Source organism: Rattus rattus, chromosome 3 (genome assembly GCF_011064425.1).
Source record: "Rattus rattus isolate New Zealand chromosome 3, Rrattus_CSIRO_v1, whole genome shotgun sequence".
NCBI lineage: Eukaryota > Metazoa > Chordata > Mammalia > Rodentia > Muridae > Rattus > Rattus rattus.
The window spans coordinates 153,242,983-153,261,554 of NC_046156.1; the positions used below are offsets into that span (position 1 = coordinate 153,242,983).

At 47.1% G+C, this 18,572-nt stretch overlaps 1 protein-coding gene across 1 annotated transcript in view; it reads right to left on the reverse strand.

Moving 5' to 3' along the window:
- Positions 1 to 8,587: 8,587 nt before the first annotated feature.
- Positions 8,588 to 18,572, reverse strand: part of Ankh (ANKH inorganic pyrophosphate transport regulator) — a 129,027-nt gene continuing 119,042 nt past the window's right edge. Inside the window, exons 9-12 of the mRNA XM_032898686.1 lie at positions 13,268 to 13,397; positions 12,520 to 12,643; positions 11,978 to 12,077; positions 8,588 to 10,490 (exon numbers count right to left, since the gene is read on the reverse strand). Coding sequence (XP_032754577.1) covers positions 10,377 to 10,490; positions 11,978 to 12,077; positions 12,520 to 12,643; positions 13,268 to 13,397 — 468 coding nt within the window. The 3' untranslated portion in view covers positions 8,588 to 10,376. The remainder of the gene's footprint in view (positions 10,491 to 11,977; positions 12,078 to 12,519; positions 12,644 to 13,267; positions 13,398 to 18,572) is intronic.

Consider the following 18,572-nt stretch of genomic DNA (forward strand, 5'->3'; position numbering starts at 1 on the left):
TGAAGGAATGTAAAGTTACCGAGAATATATTCTGTCAATTCCCTTCCCCAAATTTAAGTCCGTTATTTTAAAATAAGTGTGATATTTAATACTTAACTGATTTTAAAAATCTCAGTTTTATCTCTTCAGAAGAATAGGGAGAATCTGGTCTTAGCAATGCAGCAGTCTAGTGAATGTGTGAAGTAAAGACATTCATGAGCCTTGAAAGCACCAAGGTCACATCACAAGGTCACTGATTTAGTATACAGCTTATAGTTCTACACCCTCCTGCTGGTTTGCCCAGGTCATTAATACTAGGAGCCAGGAGGGCTTGACAAAGACGAGGGAAAGGCTGTTCGTGCACGTAGGGCAAGCATGCATGCATACCAGCCTGCAGGATGCATATAGCATGCCTTGGTGTACATGCCTTGTAACTAAACAGCTTGGGAAGTCACAATTCTGAGAGGACCGGGGCAAACTGGTGCTGTGTAAACGGAAACTCACTAGTGGAGAAGGTGGCATGAAGCACTTTTTTAAAATTCCACATAGAATGACTTTAAGTTAGCACCATTCGTTGGATTGACTGTCATGTCTGGGTCATTTACTAGATGTCTGTTTTAGGCCCCCGATCCTTCTGTGTGGGTCTACATTTTGAATACTCATAAGGGCATGTCGGAACAGTAATTGAGGAAGAAACTGACTCAAGTTTTATCTCAGTATCTTGATGTCTTGGGTTTAGTTTTGCATCGGGAATTAAACTGTTAAAACAAAAGTTAGTAGAAGAAAAGGGCAGCGAGCTCAAAATATCCACTCTGTCATCCTAATAACCGTGCGTACTTGAGCCTTAATGTGTCCTGTGAGATCGCAGCAGCCATTTGATGCTGTGACTTCAGAGTAGGCCGGGTGAGTGTAGGTGGCGAACTCCCTTTCATTTCTGTTCTGTCTGTGCAGAGCTTTGGCTTTGTAACCTGCGTTTTAGTAGCCTGGGGAGGGCGGCATCCCAGCTTTAGATCCTGCCTGTGGGGTAGGTGCTTTCCTTCCCTGGGGATCATCATGACGGGAGCTTGCACTATGACCTCACTGTGCTCTTGCCACCTTGATCAGCAGAGCCTGCTCTTTGCTCCCTGGCACATGGCAGTGTTGGTCAGATGGTCACTGCCCTGAAAACATAACCTTGTGATGTGGGCGGTTTGGGCTCTCGCTTCCTACTGTGAACTCATCTCAGATGCCTGGCTGGTGGGGTGAGAGCCTCCTGTTGCCGGAGTCTTTGTTTCTGATCCCTTTAATATACTCAGATGCCAAGGATTATGGAAAGAACTAAAAATAAACTTAGAAAATAAAACTTAGAAGCCTGCTCTGTTGCTGTGGTTAAGTGTCTGCTTTTAAGGACTGTGACAGGCTAGGACCTGCGTGTTACCTTCCTAGGATCCTATTGTAGGCCTGTGCTGTGCGGTGCGAGGCCAGCTCTGACATCTTGCTGCCTCTGTGGGTAGAGGGATAAAGATTTGGTGTGTTACTGGGCAGCGCTGAACTTAGAGGACATGGCGTGACCAGCACGGTGCCTAAAGGTGTAAGTTTTGGCTGTGGGTTTAGGTTGAGGGACGGTTGCATTCCCACTCTAAGCAAGAAGAGCTTAGCTTAAGTAAGCTACTTAACCCTCCTAAAATCGTTCTGTATGTCGACTGTGCAGTGTTTCTCAGGTGGTGGACTCCATATGCTGCCATGCCACAGATTTGGAGAGAGATGCCCTCTGCCTGTAGAACATCTTCCAACGACAATCCTTGTCAGGAGTCTGCTGAGGGAAGCCTGCTGTGCACAGGCCGCCTTTCGTCTGTCCTGGCCATTCCAGTTGCTGGGAATGCGCCTGGAAGGAGGTTAGCAGCAAGAACTTGTGGGAGACTCTCACAGACAAAAGGTAGTGGAAGCCGGGGAATGACCTTTTTGACCTTTTAGGAATGGAGAAAGGGCAAGCCCCAGTGGAGATCTGTGTAACTGAGGAATGAATAGGTTTTGTAGTTTTCAGAAGGCCTGAGCAGTACTATGTTGCTAACAGGTAACAAGAAAAAAAAATGGCCAAACTCAGTCTATCCTGAGTAAGAGAATGCTGTAACTCACTGCTGAGCTCTTTCTAAAGTTGGCATCTGAGGAAGGAGATGGGGCCGGGATCTTCGCTTGTAACAGCTTACAATCTGCCCTACACTAGCCTCACCTCCTGGGCCAGGCCGAGGCTTAGCTTAGTTCTTCCCCTCTTTTCCTCACCTTGTTCCCAGTTCAGGGCCTCTCATCGACAGCTGCTTTGATGTACTAATGCTTCACCTTGTCAGTGCCTCAGAATCCAGTGACACCCAGCGTTCTGATAGTGGAGCAGCCTGAAGATGACCCTTTCTCCCCAACCAGCCTTGTTCCCAACATGGCCAGGTCTGAGCCAAATGAAGACTTTTGCTACCAAGCCCTGTCCTGCTTGGGTTCTGCCAGGCTGTCAAGTGCACTGATATGAAGATCCATCTCCATGAATTCTCTTTTGTCCTTTTGTGCCCTCCTGGACATGAAGTGTCAATGAAAACTTTGTAGATACCCAGTGCCTACAGTGGAAGGGCTGGCCCAGGAAAGCAACATGCTCATCACCTTAATGGACTCCAGAGCTTTCCCTGGTACATAAGGGAGGGGTGGAGGCTGGCAGTTGGGTGTGCAGGTTGGAGGACACAAAAACCAGGTGGTAACATCTAGTCCTGAGGCTATGTGGGCCTGGAGAAGAGCCTGTTCTGCCGCTTCTCTGGCATCTAGTTCACACCCTGCTTGATTGACCCACTTGGTAGGAGAGAACCAGTCCTTTGGTGACACCCCTCAACACACACATTGAAAATCAGTATATTTTAAAACAAAAAATAAGATTCCTGGGGAGTAACAGGAGTGGGATAAAATACACCAAGTACCTGCCTTCCTCTACCCAGTGCTGCCCTTGGTAATGTCAGAAGAGGGTGGTTGGCTCCTCGGTGCCCGAGGCTAAGCCCCACAGGAAGGGATGAAGTGAGAATTAGCTGGAGGGTACAGGACTAGTGGGGCCTTGATTGTGAGTGTGTGTGCATGTAGGTGATTGATGCCCGAGACTCATCTAGACAGGCAGGGATATCATGGAGATGGGAGAGTGGTGCAGACTTACTCTGTGGTGTCCTCCTTCTCCAAGGAAAGCAACTGTTGGGTCAGTGCATCTCTATATTGCCCGTAGGATAGCCAGGTGACTAAGCGCACCTTGATGCTAGCCAGATAGGAAGACACATATGTCCCATGTGCCTTGGTGGAAACAAAGAACTTGACCTCTTAAGATTTCTAACATGCAACTGGCATGATGATATGTGTCTGTAATCAGCATTTGTAAAGGGAAGGCAGGAGTCTTAGGAGTCTCAGGCCTTCCTTGGTTAGTTAGCGAGACTGAATTTCAAAAGGTGAAACAAAGCAAGGGAAACTCACAGCATAAGCCAAGTAGAAGATGTAATTGAAAGAACGAGAAAGAAGAAAACCTCCAGTCTTAAAGCAGAAGGATATCTATGACCATAGGGATTATGGGTATGTGATACTACTAATAAGACAATAAAATACAAGAGGTATTTGGGTTAAAATGTCACATTTTGAAAAGCAGAGCTTTTCCTGAAAAGTCTGCAGCGTGAGCAAGGCTACAGAGGGCAGGGGTTAGAGATCTCTTCTCAGGCCTGACTAACACTGGGATTTTCATAGTATGAGTAGGGCAGAGATGTTGGAGAAGGTTCAAAGAAGACCGGGCTAAGCCCGATGGGAAGTAAAAACCATCCATCAAAATGCCGGAAAACAATCTGAAAAAAGTAAGATATTTAGCTATGACAAAGTAGGAGAAAACTCTCGACCAAACTTAATACGTCAATCTGGGATGGGGAAGTCGTAAACGTTAGGAAGTAAAGCGACTGTGAGTAAACGGACTGATAGTTAGGGTAAGAAAATGAAGACACTGAAAACAGCCTCACTGAGAAGCAGAACTGGAGTATGAAACCGCCTCAGCAGTGTTACTGGTAAAGTCCTCCCCAACCTCAGCAGAGCAGAAGCCGACTGTTTACATGGCTTCTGTTGACTTCCTCAGGGCAGGATTCAACAAGGACACGGAGCCTGCAGTGCTGCACACGTGGAGAAATGACTTCCAGTGGACTTCCTTCCGCTAAAGCAGGGCAGTGTGGGGTCCTGTTAATGCTCTGAACCTAGGTCATTTTCCTTTTGTTTTAAAACTAGATCACACATAAAGTCAGCATTGCACCAGGAAGGAGCCTAGACTAGGAGTGAGCAATGCTCAGAGGCCAGAGGTGTGAAAGGCCTGTCATGGACCCCAGGCCTCCAGGTTGGGAGTCAGTGAGTGAAGGAACGCTGGTGAGGACAGCTCTCTTGTATGGCTCTGTCAGGTCCTTGGAGCTTTGACACCTTAGTCACACCAGCTCTAGACAGTCCTCTCAGTGAGATACCACAGGGCAAAACAAAAGCATTGATTAAGTACAAGGAACAAGGTACTTCCATACATCTTGTAACAGCCCTGTAATACACCTGCTCTATGGTAACATGGCTGATCCTGTGGAGTGCTAGCTCCTGTGATGTGTGCCCTGAATCTGTTCTGTGACAGGAAGGTGATGCGAATTCACTTCAGAAGCTAGCCCATGCAAGTCTGGGTTCACAGCCTTACACTGCAGGGAGCCAGAGTCCACCTGGCCTCATGCTTTCTCTCCAGTTGCAAATGCTGCCTATCCTGGACCCATGGTTGGAAACCAGTGTTTGGGGCTTTTATAGCACTTAGCACTGTGCGTGACACTGAATTTCCATGAGGTTTTATTTTGTATAACAATTGATACTAAGTGGGGTGTAGGAATGGGTTCATTTTCCCGCTTCTGGTGATTAAAGAATTAAAAGGCAGGAGAGTTTGAAAGTCAAAAACCAAAGTTTATTTGAAGTGCAAGGACCTGGAGGACCCTCTTGGGGTTCTTAGTCTCATTAATAAGAGTTTTATTAAACGGATCAAGTAGAAACTTAAAGACAAGTTTAGAAGCGTTTTAAAGGAAAAATCCCAGAGCAAGCAAGTTATAAATCTTAGGAGTTGCCTAGAGGAGAAAGGGGAGGAGAAGGGAGAAATCATGTTATTCTGCAGCAGGCAGCCACATGGCAGAAGGGGGAGCTTTAGGCAAAAAGCAAGCAACCCTGAAATGCTAGAAAAGGCAGAGGTAGCCTCATGCCAGGATTTTAAAGGAAACAGAAAAAAGAAGTTGGACCATTTGGAATAAGGACTTAGCTGAGCTCCATGGCAGCTGTGTGAGAGACAGGAATTTGGGGAAGTAAAAGTCTATCTCATCAAAGGGATTTATTTTGCCTATCTCTTCAACATGGCTAAAGTTGAGTCTGCCTTCCTAAAGATGCTCCCACCTTCCTGGTGTGGTCCCTGGGCCAGGCGGTTGACATTCACTCCTCATGTTGGGTAATGTAGGTGTCAGAGATTTTATCATCTTGACCAGGAGGAACAGTTTTCTCTTAAGGGGACTTTACTGCTGCTGTGTGGGAACTGTTTTTACCCGTTCTGCCCTCCTCCCCTTTCTCCTTGGACATCAAGGACTTCTTTCTGGAACGAAAAGGCTTCTGGTTCTTGTGTGTGGTTTCAGCTTGTATATTAGTTGACATTTGTTTCTACAGAAGTAGATGTTGTCTTGCTAATAAGTGCACTCGGAGTTACTGGCCCAAGCGAAAAGAGGTACTGTATAAAAGCTAACTGTCCACGTGTGTCTGGTGGATAAAACATCCACTGAGTCTCCATGTGTGTCTGACTCCAGCTCGAAAAGTGCATCTCTCCTGGCCAGCCTTTGAGAGACCCTGTTCGGTTGGTTGCAAATGAAGGAAAGATTATCATTGGACTGGGGATGCAGCTTAGCGGTTCAGAGTGTTTGCTCTGAAATCACAAGGATGAGAGTTCTGATTCCAGCATCCATTTAGCAAGCCATGGGGGTCAGAGACAAGATGGGTGGGTCTTGATGGCTTCTAACTTAGCCAACAATATTTGAGCCCCAAGTTCAGAAAGGGACTTCATCTCAAAGGAGAGAAGACCACTCGATTGGACACCTGGATCCTCCTGGTCTCCACTGTGTGCAGTTTGTGAATCCCCACACTAAAGCATACAAACACACAAACACTAAACAGAAATTCTAAAGAGTTATTACTAAGTTTCTGTAAGGTGCGAGTTACAACTCAGGAACCACTGTACTTGGCAAGAATTTGTTTTCTTTGGTGTAGGTGCTCTTCCCAGTAGGCAACCACCTCAGTCCACAGAGCTAACAGCCACCCTTCCGTCTTGTGGTGGGAAAAGTGAAGTTTAAGGCTTTGTCTTCTCATTATTTTCCCCTTTGAGATCAGGCAGTAAACTGCAGTTATGTTTCCTGACTTGTAAGTGGGGTTCAGGTTGTTGATTACAGTCCTCTCTCCCTCTTGTTTAGCTTTGGTGTGTTAATTTTAGTCACTAGCAGGGCACCCAGGCCTTTCTTGAGATTTCCACTACATCCTGTTTCATGTGTGGTTAGATCAGCGGATGAGTCACCTGATGTTTTGCTACTTCGAACGACAAAAATAGAGGCTCAGAAGAACCACACAAAGAAGCATCTCTCATGGCTTCCAGATACACTGCTTAAAACCATGCTTTTTGATGCTTCCAGTGCTTTTTATAAAAGAGCCTTGTGCAGGGTTGTGTGGAAAGGCAGACAAACTCTGGGTTTGCACAGATAACACTGAAGTCCCCTCACCTTCCCTGGTCCTACCAGAGACAGCATTATACCTTTGGTTACAAAAGTAAGTGTGCGGTGGCAGCACTGAGAACATCCCTCTGCTGGCGGAGCACAGGCTTCATTCTGAGTTTGGTGGTCAGCTTTCCTGAAATACCCTAAGCCAGGCACCTGGGTGCGGCTCACACACCAGCACATGACGTTCTGGTCACACTCCATTCAGAGCTTTACTGAAGCAAAAAAACAGTACACGGAAACACTTCTCAAGGTAACAGAATTTAATTAGAAGAGGCCAGATGTGGTGGTGCACACCTCTAATCCCAGCACTCAGGAAGCAGGCACATGGATCTCTGCAAGTTCAAGGTCAGCCCGGTCCACATAGTGAGTTCCAGGACAGCCGAGGCTATGTTGAGACTGTCTCAAAAAACTAAAAATAGATAATTACAAGAATATTACTATTTCCTATTTTGTAACACATTTCTCTAGTTTGGGGAGAAAGTTGCTGAATCCAGGAAAAAGTTCCTTTCCATCTGTGATTTCAGAAGAAAACATCTCTAAACAGTACAGTTAGGAGGGTGGGAGAGCAGGAACTACAAGTGGAATCTTTGTTTCCTCTCTGAAACAGGTACACACACCCAGTCACACCGCACTGAGGGAATGATAAAACTCTTAGTTTAAAGATAAAATGCAGTAACTTTCCCCATGATCAAGGGCATTGTCTCAGTCTTGACAGACCCAGAAAGGGGCTGCATTATAAGAATGCAACGGCGCTGATGGAGTTTAAAGAGCCTAAGTAACTACTGCGGTCCAGAGCAGGTGCTTTCGTTTCTGAGGCCCTCTGTGAACATTTCCAAGCCAAGCCATCAGTGAAGACCAAGAAACAGATGGTCCCAAACCAAGAAGAGTGTCTTTGACTCGAGAGAAGCCCAGGATGGGCAGCAAGAAGAGGCTGACCAGCTCTAACCACAGATGCAAACAAGCAGCTTTGCCAGTGAAAGGATCCTCGGTGGTGAGTTTCCTGCCAACCTCAAGCCTCTCACACTCCCCGAGCCCTGCAGTGGGGAGGCTTTGTCCTTCATGAGTCACAGCAGTCCTGTTCACTCAGTTCCAGGGTGCCTTAGAGAGGCCCTGTGTGCCTGGACCCAGTAAACAAGGGCAGAGCCAGTGACAGGTGTGCACTTAGGAGTGACCCTCGAGTGCCCCTCAGAGAAAACCCTCACTCTAGAGAGGCCTCATTTGGGCCATCCCAACTCACTTCTCAGTATTTTGAGGAAAACCTGCCTGTGAACTTTAGGTTCTACTTGTCACTTAACCCCAAGAAAGCCATACCAGGTCTTCCCACAGCCCTCGAGGATTTCACAGACATGGGCCTTTTCAGTTTGTCAGCTGAACAAAATGTAAAAACAACCCTCAGCTGGTGAGGTAGAAAGGCTGCCCTTAATGCCCTTGGAAAGAGGAGAAAGGGACCCTTCCCAAGTCTGGCGTGGAATTCTTGGTTTGAACACTGAAGTATGCCAGCCTAGGGTTCTGCCTTAGGATGTCAGGTGACAAAACAGGCCCTCAGAAGGTGTGTGTGGCGGAGCCTGCACTACGAGGGCAAGGTCTGCTGCCAAACCGCAGCTCCGTTGCTGAGGCCTGGGCCTGGCACTGCATCCCAGTGGCTCAGGAAGTCTAATACAGCTGATGACCAGTCATCCTGATCAAGTAAGGCGGCCTAGGGCTTTAAGCTACATGTTCTAATTGCGCAATAAAGAGATACTAGCTGTTCTTGAATTTACAGGGAATACTTTTGCAACTTAATATTTAATCTCCAACCCCAGAAGCATGAAAATAGCCACACATTTTTAAAAAATATTGCTGTTTAATTTTCTAGTCATGTACTTTAAAAAGCCAATACAATTAAGACTTTCAGTTATCTTTCAGCTCTGCCCCTGAAGTCACCCACAAGCATCTGTGGAAGCACACAGGACCTGTTCCCATGGTGGGCACATGTGAAGGGCATTGGGTATCTAGAAATGGGAATGCAAGCCTGTGTAGCTGACAGGCAGCCTCTGCCCTGACAGTCTTAACCTGAGGGTCACACGGCACCGAAGTAATAAGCATTCGAGGTCTGCCTTCTGCCCTTCCTCTGCCCTTCCTGCCTTTGCCTGTCTGCACTGGTGGGTCCGTTTTCTCCCGAGGTTGCCCATCATGAAAACTTGATTTCTTGGCATCTGTAGGCCCTTACATTCATACACAAAGGACGTGTAAAACAGCTGTAACATACAGCGGTCACTGGTACACACAAGTAAGCTGTAGGTATGTGGAGCACGGAGGCAATCACTGAATTGTATTAGAGACATTTTATTGAAAATGCGAAAATAGGAAATGTATTATAGCCTAAAATAAATTACATAACATATACAGCATATATTTATATCTTTAAAATATTTGTTTTGTTTAGGTTCTTTCAGTCTAGTTACTTTGACTAAATCAGGAATTTAGTGAACTGTATCCATAATTTTTTTAAAGGAAAAAACCCGCTTTCCAAAACTTAGAAAAATATACTGCACTAAGTGGATTTCCAATGCATTATTTCTGGGGTATCACATAGTGACTTTGATACTTGTTTATAAAATGTCTTGCTTTATGGTGTGGAGGGGAGTACCATATTGTTACCTGTCCTGCAGAGCTATGAATGAACGGCAGAAGCAGGTAACACGTCTACATCAGAAGTTACGAGACAAGAACCTGGCATTAGAATGCTAGATTACGACTTAAAGCTCTGCTCACTGTAAAAACGGAAATGGACAGTTAGAGAAATGGACAGTTAGAACGCTCCACTTCTCGCTCTAGTGCCATCTTCAGGGAAGGCGAGTAAAAGCAAGCCTTCAGGGAAACTCATGCGGAAGGAAGGATGCTGACATTGGAGCTGCACTCCCATGACAACGGAAAAGTCAGCTCATGTATATACACTGTGGGGCGTGGCAACTCAGCGAAACCAGGAAAACAACGAGATGCTGGCGATCAAGTCAGTTTGTGACTGATCCAATTTCTACAGGAGATTAAATTTCCATTATGTTGGCCCAACATGGCTACCAGCTCTTCCTCTGGGAGCAGGGAGACTGTGGGCCGCAGCCTGGGGCCCACCGGTGTGCGCTGCAGACAGTTCTTGACTCTAGAGTGAAAAGGGGTGCGATGGCCACCGGGTCACGTGTCTTAGAGCAACATTATTGGGGAGCAAGTCAAGAGAGGCTGAGCTTCAACCTGTTGATTCTTAGGAGACAAACACGAACGGAAAAGAGTCTGGCCCAAGAGGCAGCGGCACAGCCCAAGTCCTTTGGTTCCAAAGTGGAGATTGTCCAAGGGGTAGAAACGTCGGCCAAGAGGCAGCTCTATCTTTTGGGTTTTGTGAGGCAGGGGCATGAAGTCAGCAGTTCTGAGTTACAAAGCGACAGTAAAGACCTTTCTTCAGGTCCCTGCATCGGTGAGCATACCCAGTATGCTAGAGAATTTATACGAAACCTCTAAATCAAGGCCTCTTTCATAACCAAGAATAAAAATTAAACAACAGAAAACAACTTGTGGGAGGAGGAGGGAAGAGACGACTGTTGTCCTGACTGTCCCTGTAGTGCCCCTGGTGGCCCGTGCTTACTCATTTTCCTCTCTCATCTCTACGATGTCTGTCACCTCCTCTGTTGGAGGCATGTCGGTCATGGCTGAGTCTTCCCCCTCGGTGGCTGACTCATTCTCCATCTTCTTTTTCTAGATAAAAGACGACAGGTCAGAGCACTACCGAGTAGGAGTCCCCTGTGGGGATGTGGACAGGACACACCACCACACTGCTGTGAGCGGGAGTCCCCTTTATGTCCAAGTTGAATCTAGCACGATATGTGCCTTTTACTGTGTGGTTGTTACCATACCTGTTGTGTGCTAGGTACTGTGGGGGACTCTGTCCCTCACCGCTTTGGAATGTAGCCTGGGTTACCAGCTCCCTACGGCCCTTTCAAATGGAGGCGTTGCTCCTGCCAACTCCTAACCCCCAGCCCCCCAAGCCACAAGCTTTGAATCTTATTCTCTAGAGAAGTCAGTCCCCTGTGACAGCTCTGGCTTCACTCTGTCCTGTTGATTGCATATCCTTGTTCCTGATGGCCTTGTGGTCATGCTGCTGCCATGCGGGCTGTTGCAGAAAATGGCAACCTCTTCCAGCACTCTCTTTTCAGGACCTGATTCCCAACACTGCTCTCTGTCTGTGCTCCTGTGGACCCTCTCACCCTCCCATATTGGCTCAATTGTAATGCCCAGTAGTTACAGTCATGTCCTTCCTTGCTTTTCTTGAGTCCTATTACAAGATTAAACCTGGACCTCAGTGGGACCCGTAAGCAGGCCTGGGCTGTAGTGCCCACTGCAGGGAGCCATTTCCTATGTGGCAGGGCTTTCAACCCTGCGTTTCCCCTGCTTGGTGCTCTATGGCTTCCTCCGTCAGCTAGCCTTCCTGTGGCCCCTTCTCAGGGACAGCCTGGTGTCTGACCTAATGACCCAAACACAAGCAAGCATGAGAGCTCCATGACTGTCCCCAAGTGCAGTGGAGGCTCCCATCTGAGCGGCCCACTCCCTTCCGTGTGCACTGGTCAGTTGGCTGTGCTGTCCCTTCTCCCACTAGTGAGTATCCCGTTCATTGGGTCAGTCTCCAGGGCAAACACTGCGCTGGACTTTACCCCCACTTTAATTAGTTTTCTGAAGTTTCCTTTTATAGCCTTCTGCCCATTACTTATGGCCTTCAACATTTTTACCCTTTTCTCCTGACCCCCAACAGCCATGGGGCACATGGGCAGGGTCTCCTTTACCCCTCAAAGCCACCCTTCACAATGAATTCCATCGTCTGTCTCTGTCTCTTAACAGTTTTGTTGCCTTCTTTGTCCCCACAGCCTAAAAGAATACACATCCGGGCTCTGCCGTGGGCCCCTGTCATCTGTCTCCACTCCCTGGTTAACCACATTAGAAACAGGGTTTCTGATCCCAGAGAAACCAAATCATGGAGAGGAAAAAATATTTCCCATTGCAGTTCGAAAAGCCCTGCCTTCAGGACAGACTGGCTCTGGGCTTTCATGACATGGAGTCATGTGGTGTGGAAGGGATAGGGTGGCCGAGCAGGATGAGAATAGACTTCCTGGAGGAGAGCGATGAGGGAAATTACTTGTGGAGGCAGAGAGGTCCCGGTTGTCCCCAAAGCGGTTAGCATCGCTTCTCACCTGCTTTCGATACACATAGCATGCTGCGAGGGCAACCATGGTAGACTCTCCCACAAACCCTGCTAGAAGGGAGCCCACACCTAGTGTGGCTCCATGCACCCTGAAAAATGAGAACACAGACATATTTTGTTAGAACCAAGTCTGACATGATTATGCTGATGACAAACTCGGTCGATATTGCTTAATCTCAAGAAGACTCCAGACCAGTGAGGGATGGTGCAGTAGTACCCTCCACTGGCCTCAGGACAGTAGCTGATGACCACCCACCCACCTTTGAGGTAGGCCTGTGCCTTTCTTCCTCCCATTGTTCTACACATTCCTCACCACAGGAATTGAACCTTGAGCGTCTCAGCGGTTTCCAGGCTAGTGTGGATCTCAAAGACTCAGTGGTGTGGGCAGACAAGCATCCTGAATTTCCAGTCTAATATGCTTGGGGATTTCACTTTGTTACACAGGGTATTTTACTAGCAAAGGACTCTAAGCCGTGTGTGTGTGTGTGTGTGTGTGTGTGTGTGTGTATGCCAAATGCTGGGCACACATACCCCAGGTAAGGCAGGACCACAAGGCTGGTGATGAGGACGATGATCCGCAGCACGGAGCTGGGCGCCAGGACAAAGGTTTTCTTAAGTGTCATCAACCATCCAGTGAGATGAGCTCTCACAGTCACTGTGAAGAGAAGGGTGTGTCAGCTGTGTGGCCTGCTTCTACTCTGCTTATCCACCCTTTGCTGCTGGCCCAGGATAGCAACTCTGAACGCTAACTAATGGCTTCAGGAACTCTAGCCTGTCTGGGACCCAGGGCTGGTCATTTGTCTTCCTGTGGTTGCTGATCCCTACTTTGGAGGCTAACTGGGGTCAGGCCCCATTCCTACTCGGCTCCCTGCCTCCCCAGTCCTGTGTCTAGCAGGCCAGCTGCGGGGAGGTGCTTTGCTGTACCATAATAACTGCCATTCTGGGGGCCTGGCTGTTCCTCATGATGACCTTTCCCAGACCTGCTATTCTTTCCCCAAGTCTACCTCTGACCACCTTCCTCTGGAGGGAAGGCTTTGAGAAAAGAGGCTAGGCGAGCACAAAAGCTGGGACCAGAAGGCATCACCCTTCTTTTGTCTGTGGGAATAGTGGAGAAATGAGAATGGGCTTGTCCTATTTCCCACCATGCCTACTGAGTCAACCTTGACCACCTCACCCACTGGCATTTCCTTTCTTGCTCATGTCATGGTGCCAGTGCTCACTTGGTGTGTCCCTATTGCACACTGACAGTGCACATCATATTTCCCACTCTGCTCCTTACCTGGCACTGGGAAGAAGGAGAAGATACGCAGAGGAATGACGCAGAGTTCTGCAAAGGCGAAGTCCACTCCAATGATGTCTATCAAAATCTTCTCAGAGACGTTGGGGGTCCAGAACATTACAAAACAGAGCTGTGGGATGGGGCAGGACAACAGTGAACCAGATTGGAAAAAAGGGGCATAAAAGACATGACATGCTAAACATGCTCACTGGGTGTCACCAGCACCCCAGGTTTGCAGCCACACATCCCTGCCTTGCTCTCATTTGCCAGTGTCTGGTGGGGACTGGTGGTGGCATTGGTCCACGTGCTGCACTTGTGCCAGGGGAATAGCCAGTGTGGCAACCCACTGTAGATGGCATCTGAATGAGTAACTGGACTAGGGAAGGAGACCACCTTGCTTTCACTGAGGCATAGCTAAGGTCTTTCATAGCTTGCTCCATCAGTTCTGGGCAGACATCTGTTAATACAGCTTTTACAGCCTTAGCAAAATAACCTGAAAGCATTTGGATGATATATGCCACCCAGACATGTAGTTATATGCAGCTTGCTAATTTTTGATGTTGGGACGGCAAGGAAAGTGATAGCAGTCACAGAACCATGGGTAAGTATGAACGCTTAGCAGACTCTAGAAACTGAAACCTTAATGTGACAGAAATGCAGAACTCAACTTCTGCTTCCTTTCCCCAGTTAGGAAGTGGGGAAGTACAGCCCATGGAGGTCTGGCTAAAATCTGCCTGTAAGCAGTTCATACACTGCACCCCTGACAGCTTGGGATTGTGTCCCTTAAGCTATCATCAGATTCATCTCTGGATAAGGAAAACTGATGCCTGGCAAGGCTGAGGGCAGAATTCTGGGGACTCCAGGCAGGGGGACATATTGCATGTCCCTTTCCTCAGCTCTGAAAACATAGGAAAACAGCTGAGTCCCAGATGTTAGAGCAGCTTTTCATTGGCCAGAGAAGGATCTGGAATTCCTGAAAGTTCAGGCTCCCCAAGAAGCCTTCTAACCAGTGAGACTCGTATAAGTGACATATCTTAGTCCTGTGTTAACACTGACAGCTGCCAGTGCCCTACTTATAAACATGAACACACAATCAGTGGTCCCCAGACTTCCACAACAGCCTCCAGGTCAAAACCAAAGAACTTACGACAATGCAGAAAGAAGAAAAAACCTTTCTGTCATGCTGACATTCCAGACAGACGGGTGACGAGACTATTTATTCATGAATCAAGAACAGAACAGAACTGTTCCAGAGACTCATGGAACAAGAAAGCCACGGATCAGGAGGATGAACATAGACCTGAGAAGGGCATTAGCTGACATGGGGTCAGAAGTCAGCCGTGTGACAGAGCTGACTAATAAAGGTAGGAGAATGAGACTAGATTCTGATAGATCGCAAGTGTTCCAAAAAGAGGGAGCAGTAAAACTTTCAGAGCTGAAAGGAAGTTCAAGATGGAAAGGCTACCTTCAGGAGGCAGACAGTGCAGGCAGAGCTGGCAAAAGACCTCCAACAACAGGATTCAGGGAAGTTGACTTCTCCCCTAGAATTCTCAACCAGACCCACTGAGCGATATTTAAAAGAAAGGCCTTTTCACTGCTCAAGGCCTTGAGACGGTTGCCTTCTGCCTTGTTACTTGTCTTAGCTCCAACAAAATACCTGACCAGGACCCCTTAAGGGTTTGAAGGCACAGCCCATCACTGGGGATGGCATAGAAGAGTGTGAGGCAGCCGATCCAGTCAGGAAGCCGAATAGAGGCAGCCGATCCAGTCAGGAAGCCGAATAGATGCTCATGCTCAGCTTGCTTTCTCCTTTGTCATTCAGCCAGGGACCCCTCAGCCCACAGAATGATGGCCTACCCTACATGTGTGTTATCGCACCTCAACTAACTATGTAGACAATCCCTCACAGGCATATGCTGAGGTTTCCCTTCCCTGGAGTCTACATTATGCCACGTTGACAATATTAACTGTCACACCCTTCGTACACACTTTTCCAGAATGTTAATTAGGGTACCATCTGCTAAATCAGGAGAGTCAGGGAAAGAAAGAGAAAAACACTTTGACAGGAAAATGGGGGAAACTGTCAGGGGAACTCCAGGGAAAGAGGAACAGGAACAAGGCAATAATCCCAGGCAGGATGTGTGAGGTGCACAGGCCAGCAAGTTATAGGGCAGGTGACAGAAGAAACCTGCCGTGTCTGGATGCATTACAAGAGACTTCCACAAATATACAACATGGAACTAAACAAGGGTTAAGAACTTGGAAGGCTAAGAAAAATGATAATTATTAGTTGTTTAAGGCAGGAAAATGGATATGACATTTAATGGCTGTTTAAATATTAAGACTTGGCTATTATAATTCATCCAAAGAATTTTCATAGTATCATAGTTCACCAGTTACAGTCTACCCAAAGGAGAAATGGGTTTAGGGTGGGGGTGGGGTGACATGCCTCTAGAAAAGGGGACGGGGCTGGAAAGGGAATGGATGGGGCAGTAGGTTGAGACATGCTAGTTGCGAACAATCCTAACAGAAACAACTTTAAACTTGTTGCTGATTTTATAGACCTTAATTTAAAAATGTAATGATATAACTTCAGAGAGCAATGTTTAAAACATGCCATTTCTAGCAAATATTTATCTCCTTTTCCTAAAATACAAGCAAGTCTTGTCTAAAATAAAACTGAATATATACTGGAGAAGGAGTTGCCGTCATGTGAAAATACAGAACCAAAATAAAGCATCATTTGCACTTGGGTAATTTAAGTTTCATGGGATTAGCCTGGCCACAATGAGACATTAAAAAAACAAAACAAAAACCACCACCACCAAAGCCTTAGCAGATCAAGCAGAAGTGTTTGACTTTCCACATTCGATAGGCTTTTCCCGTGGGTTGTCAGCATCTGGTCTGTAGCAGTAAGCACTACCCAGCAGTCACACCGCTCACCATAGGGATTCATACCATTCCGACTCCCTCGGATCTAGAAACTTGGAGCTTGGGAACTTTATTAGAAATTGCTGCCGTGTCTGGGCCGTAGACACAAGTAATATCACACAATTTAAAACCAGCAATGGGGAAAGGTGGCAGGCCACTTGTCCATGTTATTCAGGTAATAACTTCCAAACAGCACTGGGTATGGTGCTGGAGACAATTTATCCCCGGTCTATATCACCTCCCCGCATCAGATCAAACATTCCCTCCGTCAGTGCTGCCTCATGTTAGGCCCTAAACACTTCCCACAGCAGTAAAGTCATAAACCACCCCTCAAGTCTACCACGGATGTGTGCGTTGATCCCTCCTAGATGAGTCGTTCAGCGTTTCCTTAGTGGGTAGAAGAGCCATATTCTGCACAAAGCTCAGACTCCCCAGAGAATTGTTACTGTGCTTTTTTTTTTTTTTTCAGTCAGAGTTGACCTGAACATGAGACAATACCTCAAATACAAGTTGCAAGCTCTCTGGGCTTTGCAAAATCATTGTAAAGTGGCTTTTAAATCACAACACACCAAAGAAAAGGAGGGTGTAATTGCACGTCAGATACATGGTAGAAGCATGCTTGTGCAGCAAGTCAGGTAATTCTTCCCTGTGGCCTTCCCATGTAGACGATGCTGACCTTGAATCCCTTGCTGCCTTGTAAGAGGCGATCTCCCTAGGGGAGGGCAGGTACTAGGCGGGCAGATCAGAGCATGACCTAGGTGTCAACCATTCGTGCACATGCAGGGTCTAGTTCTTTGTATTTTTAGGAACACTGAAGTTAAACGCCGTTGTTCCAGCTACCAGAAGGCCATCAAAGAACAGGAACCCTACATTTGGGAAGCCCCTTTCTCCCTTTCTCTGAAGTCTCTGAAGCCGGGAACTTCAAGCTTCTAGTAAGAAAATGGTGCTTTGCTTTTCAACCAGTCTTCCACAAGGGAATATCTGCTGCACTCTTCGAAGGGGCCATGTAAACAACTCAGAAGCAGAGAGTGTTTGCTAAAAGCTAGGACACCAACCTGCAGGTCAGATTTCATGCTCTAGCATGATAATTAGACCCAGTGTTTCAGAACACAAGAACAGGGAGCTCACTCAACAAGGGGTATTTTAGGAAATGTCCTACCGAGTTCAACCAGTGTAGTCGTAACTCAGAACATGCCCTCCTGGTTGACCATGACACGCTGTGCTCATCAAATATTTGCACAGGCCAGTGACATTGACTTTTCCAAACCAGAATGAAAACCTAATGAACTCCTGACAACAGACATGATTTTTGCCCTGGAGTAGCTGCAGGGTTGGGTTCTCTTCTGTAGAGTTTGCTGTCAATATCATCTCATTAGGACGGAGCTTTCAAAATGGAATAGCCCAACCCGTGCCCAGCCTCGGGTTGTGTATTGTCTGACCAAAAGACCCAGAGCTCCTTAGAGAAATAACTCAGTCTATGACTAGAGCTTAGAATAAGACTATCATTATCCTGGAAGATCTACAGTGCTAGGAAGTGAGGAAGTGCCCAGAACGCAAAACAATAGGACTGGAGTCCCCAGTAGCCAAGATAGGAATGTGAGCAGCATAGTAAAATAGCTTTGCTATGACCTCAAGCATAAGGTGAGCATCTAAAGCCCATGCTGATAGAAACGAGGAAGGGGCAGCGGGGACTAACTTGGGAGGAATCCTAGACAGCCCCTTAACAGTTCTCTGGTGGAACACACCTTCCAGCCCATTCGGGTGGACTGACCAAGGACAAACCATGTCACTGCACACACAGAGGGGGAGAGCTGCCACACATCATTACTGGGCCAAGTGAGCAAGGTCAACAATGGGGAAGTCTGGGTAATGGAGCTTCAGAGGCCAGCTGTTCCCTTAGCATGTCAATTCAGAGAACACAAAGCCAGGATAAGAGAGGTGCATCCCTTGATGGTGTCTTCAGGGTTCTGCTCTTTAGACAGTATTGCTTAGTGATATGGCTTTTGAATTTCTCCAAGCCAATGGTTCTACTTTTGAGGAATTCACAAAGTTTTCTCCATGGCCCAATAATTAGGATTAGCAGTGAAGGAGAGATTCTGATCTTCGGAAGTTAGAAAAAATAAAAATGTCCTGGAGTGAATTACCTGGTCCAGCTGGGCATGGTGGCACCCACTTTTAGTCACAGCGCTCAGGAGGCAGGTGAATCTCTGAGTTCAAGGCCAGCCTGGTCTACAGAGCAAGTTCCAGGATACCCAAAGCTATACAGAGAAACTCTGTCTTGAAAACAAACAACAACAAACCTGAACCAAGGCATCACTGTTATCTAGAGCATTTACCAGGTATGTAGTGCAGGGTGCAGTGGGGTTGAAATCTC